This window comes from Etheostoma cragini, chromosome 8 (assembly GCF_013103735.1).
Source record: "Etheostoma cragini isolate CJK2018 chromosome 8, CSU_Ecrag_1.0, whole genome shotgun sequence".
Taxonomy (NCBI): Eukaryota; Metazoa; Chordata; class Actinopteri; order Perciformes; family Percidae; genus Etheostoma; species Etheostoma cragini.
The window spans coordinates 20993181-20997322 of NC_048414.1; the positions used below are offsets into that span (position 1 = coordinate 20993181).

A 4142-nucleotide genomic window follows, 5' to 3' on the forward strand; every position below is an offset into this window, starting at 1 on the left:
CCCCCCGTATCCTAACTCTCCCCCCGTCTTCTCATCTCTCCCCCTTGTTCTCTTTATCTCTCCAAGGCTCCCGCCAGCATCCTCTCTGTGGGAGTACTACGCCTTCATGCTGCCCCTCTTCATTACACTACACAGTTTGATCAATTATTCTTTTAACTTTACCCTTTTTACTTTTCTTTCTTTCTTTCTTTGTGTATAAATGTCTGTCTGTCTCCTGTCCCCTCTCAGAGGCCTTGAAGGCATCCTATCCGTGGGACTGCTACGTCTTTGCCCTGGCAGTTTTTGTGACGCTGACCAATCAGATTCACAAGTGGAGCCACTCTTACTTTGGCCTCCCGTACTGGGTCACATTGCTCCAGGACTGGCATCTGGTGTTGCCACGGAAACATCACCGCATCCACCATGTTTCGCCGCACGAGACATACTACTGCATTACTACAGGTAAGAACTGCTGTTATCATGACTAGATACTTCACTGACTTTACTGCATTACATTGTCCACATCTCAAACTTCTCAGCCACCAGGACGCCCCAAAGACTTTTTAGGGTGAACTGGAAATAATTGTCAGGTAACATGACTCCTTTCACCCAATTAATCTTTATATGTTATACATAATTTTGATTTTACAGTTTTGATTAGAACTGCTCATTTCAACACTAAAATCTATAACATATATACACCTATATTTCAAATAAGACCACATTGTTAATCAGGATAATTCCATCAAAGATAAACAAAACAATGCTAAAAAAAAAATATATATATTGTCCCGATAAGAATAATTATACCGTGATAACGTGTTAGGCAAACATACTGTCAAACCCAAAGTTCATAACCAAAATCTATAAATCGTATCCACTGTATCTAGAAAGCTTTTAATATGCCTGTCATTAACACTGTTTGACATTGACAGGTTAGCATCGAGGATCATAGCATCAAGGAACTCAAGGATAGAATGTGTGTAACATGAATTTGGACTTGTGTGTGTTTGTGTGTGTGTTGTGACTTTTTTAGATCGCCATAATTTAAGTTGATGCTTTTAAAATAATTTCTCTTACAATTCTCTGCAGATGGGGACAAAATGGCGGCCGTGTCTGTCTTTCTGTCAGTCTTCTTCATATAAATAACTAAAAGCAAATGTTCTGTGTACGTGCATGTGTGTCTTTAGAGACACGGGGCCTCTGTAACCGGCCGGCATTCAGTATTCTGTGTGCATCTGGGTGAAAGGGAGAGAGGGAGGGAGAGAAAAGAGGGAGGATACACAAGGGAGATTCAGCTTGTACGTCACCCTGCGCCCCTGCGGACGACAGATGTGTGTGTGAGCAAGATGAGGGGGGGGTGTCACAGCAAAAGTGTGTGTTTGTACACGAGCACACATCTGCATACTGGAGCATCTGTGTGTGTGTACTGACCTCCTCTTCAGTTTCTAACCTGTGTGTGTGTGTTTCTGTGTGGTGGGAGGTTGGCTGGTGTCGGTCAGGGGCCCACAGGGGACAGCGGGGGCCCCCTGCTCCCCCAGCCTGGCTGCCTGGGCCGGGCTTGCATTCCACTGGGGCTCGCCTAGCTGCCTTTGTGTTCGCCACCGGCTGACAATCCCCATGTATATTTAATGCTAACCTGCTGTCTGTTCTAACAAATAGGACTTCACAGGCAGAGGGGAGGGAGGGGAGAAAGCGGGAGGGCGAGCAAAGGGTGGGTAGGAAACAGGGATTTGGAGGAAAAAAGATGAGTGTGTTGAGAAAGAAGTAGAAACAGCAGAAGGAGAGATGGAGGAAAAGAGAGGTAAATCAAACAAAACCTCTGGCTGCTTTGCTGTCTTCCAGCCAAGAGAGGGTCACTGGAGGGACACGCACACAACACACACACACACACACACACACACACATCCCCGCAGCTATAGCATGCACCCTATGCAAACACATCATGGGTGGTGGTGTGTGAGCATCAGATAAGGTTAGCCTAAGTACACACAGCAAGTGTGTGTGTGTTTGTATGCGTGTGTGTGTGTGTGTGTGTGTGTGTGTGCATCTGATATCTTTTTTATTTCTTCCTGTGTGGACTTGTGTTACTGATTGTGTCGGTTTACAAAAGCAAAACTACATTTGTGCAAGTGCTTTACTTATATGTGTGTGCGTGTGTGTTTCTGGTATTGATGGTAAAACTGCATTTTATCTATGTGTTTTTGTGTGTGTGTGTGTGTGTGTGTGTGTGTGTGTGTGTGCGCTTCGGTACATGCATGTGTGTGTTTGCATGTGTGTGTGTGTTTGTCTGAGCAGTATGTACAGAGACTATTGTACAGTCATGCATGCATGTATACATGTAAATGTACTTTGGCCTGCAGCCATAATATATTCATGTATTTACCTTAAATATACATCATATTCAAGTCCTGTAAACTGTAACAGAGCAAAGAGGAAATGTCTGTGTGTGTGTGTGCACGTGTTTCTTTGTGTTAGTAGAGGCTAAGCACATCTCTTAAGACTCCCCTCACACCTCCACCACCCTGAAATCCTGAAGTTTGCCTCCAATGATGAGAGTGAGGCAGGTGGTTGGATGTAGGTAGAAGGACCGAGGATGGGGAGAGAGATAGAAGAGGGAAAGAAATACAACAATAGAGGATGAAGAAGATAAGAACAGAAGATAGAAACCTGAGGTAAGGCATCGAGATGATAAGTAAAAGAGACAATAGGAAAATGAGACCGGGATGTTTGGAGGAAAAAGAGAGGCGGTGAAAGATGGAGGTTGCAGAAAGGATGGTTGGAAACGGTTTAACAGGAGCCAGTGTTCGCCCTGTGGGTGCTGCTGGAGCAGTGGGCAGGGCCATAGACAAACAAATATCTTAATACAGAAGCAGAAATCCCTTCAGGGCCAAATGAAAATGGATTGAACTGTTTATATCGCTGCAGCTCATACATCTGGATCATAGTTCAGGTCATTTCGTAAAATGGAGTCTAAAGAACATTTAATAATAATAATTTAATTATTGGCTTGGTGTTTTTTACCCCATGGTGGCGAAGTAACTGTATAGATGGTAATATCTTTCTGTCAGTCGGAGTGTTTTTGGTCCATACTAAAATACCGCAAAAAACATATGTATGTAGTCATGTGTATGTTAATTTCTTCCTTATTCACTTCTTCCTCCCTTGTCCTCTCCTCCTTTCTCTACATTCCTCACATCCGCTTACATTTTCTGTCTCTTCCTCCATGTTTCCTCACACCCCAGGTTGGTGTAACTATCCTCTGGACCAGCTGGGCTTCTGGAGACAAATGGAAGAAATGATCCAACAACTAACAGGGCAGAAACCACGATCTGATGACCTGGCATGGGCCAAGAAGACTGACAGATGAACCCTCAAAAACACGGACAAATGGATGGATGGATGGATGGATGGATGGAAGAATTGATGGATGGATGGATGGATGGATGGATGGATGGATGGATGGATGGATAGACAGATGTGCTTACAAATGCAAACACAGTGACAGGGACGGATGGGGAAAAACACGCTCTCAGAAGAGAGCTTTCTGCTTTCCATGTAATACAAACATTACACGCATGTGTGGTTACACAAACACACACACACACACACTTGTGTCACTTCTTGCTTTTTTGCTAAAAAAGCAAACATTCAAAGAAGCTTTTTGGGGAAAAAAACATCTACCAAGCTTTAATCGTGCGAGGTGAAAACATTAAAAGATTGGAACCTAACTCTGCTGTAATAGCCAATCAGATTGTAGTCCTGTTTAACCAATGAGGTGTTGTGGTATGTAGGTGTAGGAGGCTTCTGGAGGTTGGGCTCTCCAGGAGGGACACCACACTACCTGTTGCAGGGAGCTTCTTACACCACACACACACATACACACATGTGCACACCACCCAGTATGAAAGTCACACGTTCAGTAAGTTTCTCTCCTGATTTCTTCTTGTCTGTTTTTATCTTCTAGCTCTTCCTAGAAACATCAACACCCTCTTTAAACTGTCATGACTGTTTCCTCACACAGAAATGTGACAATGTGATGAATGTGTGTTTTAAAGATAAAACACTCAGAAAGGTATAACTCCCGTCTTGTGTGCCTGTGCTTGATTATCTCCACATGCAAGACAATCGTTGGAGGACAAACATGTAAAAAAAAGAAGAAG

General features: G+C 43.7%; 1 protein-coding gene across 1 annotated transcript in view; it reads left to right on the forward strand.

Annotated features, from left to right (window-relative positions):
• si:ch211-212o1.2 (uncharacterized protein LOC492735 homolog) overlaps positions 1–3360 on the forward strand; it is a 46454-nt gene extending 43094 nt beyond the window's left edge. The window contains exons 5-6 of the mRNA XM_034878167.1: positions 229–441; positions 3225–3360. Coding sequence (XP_034734058.1) covers positions 229–441; positions 3225–3349 — 338 coding nt within the window. The 3' untranslated portion in view covers positions 3350–3360. The remainder of the gene's footprint in view (positions 1–228; positions 442–3224) is intronic.
• Positions 3361–4142: the final 782 nt, after the last annotated feature.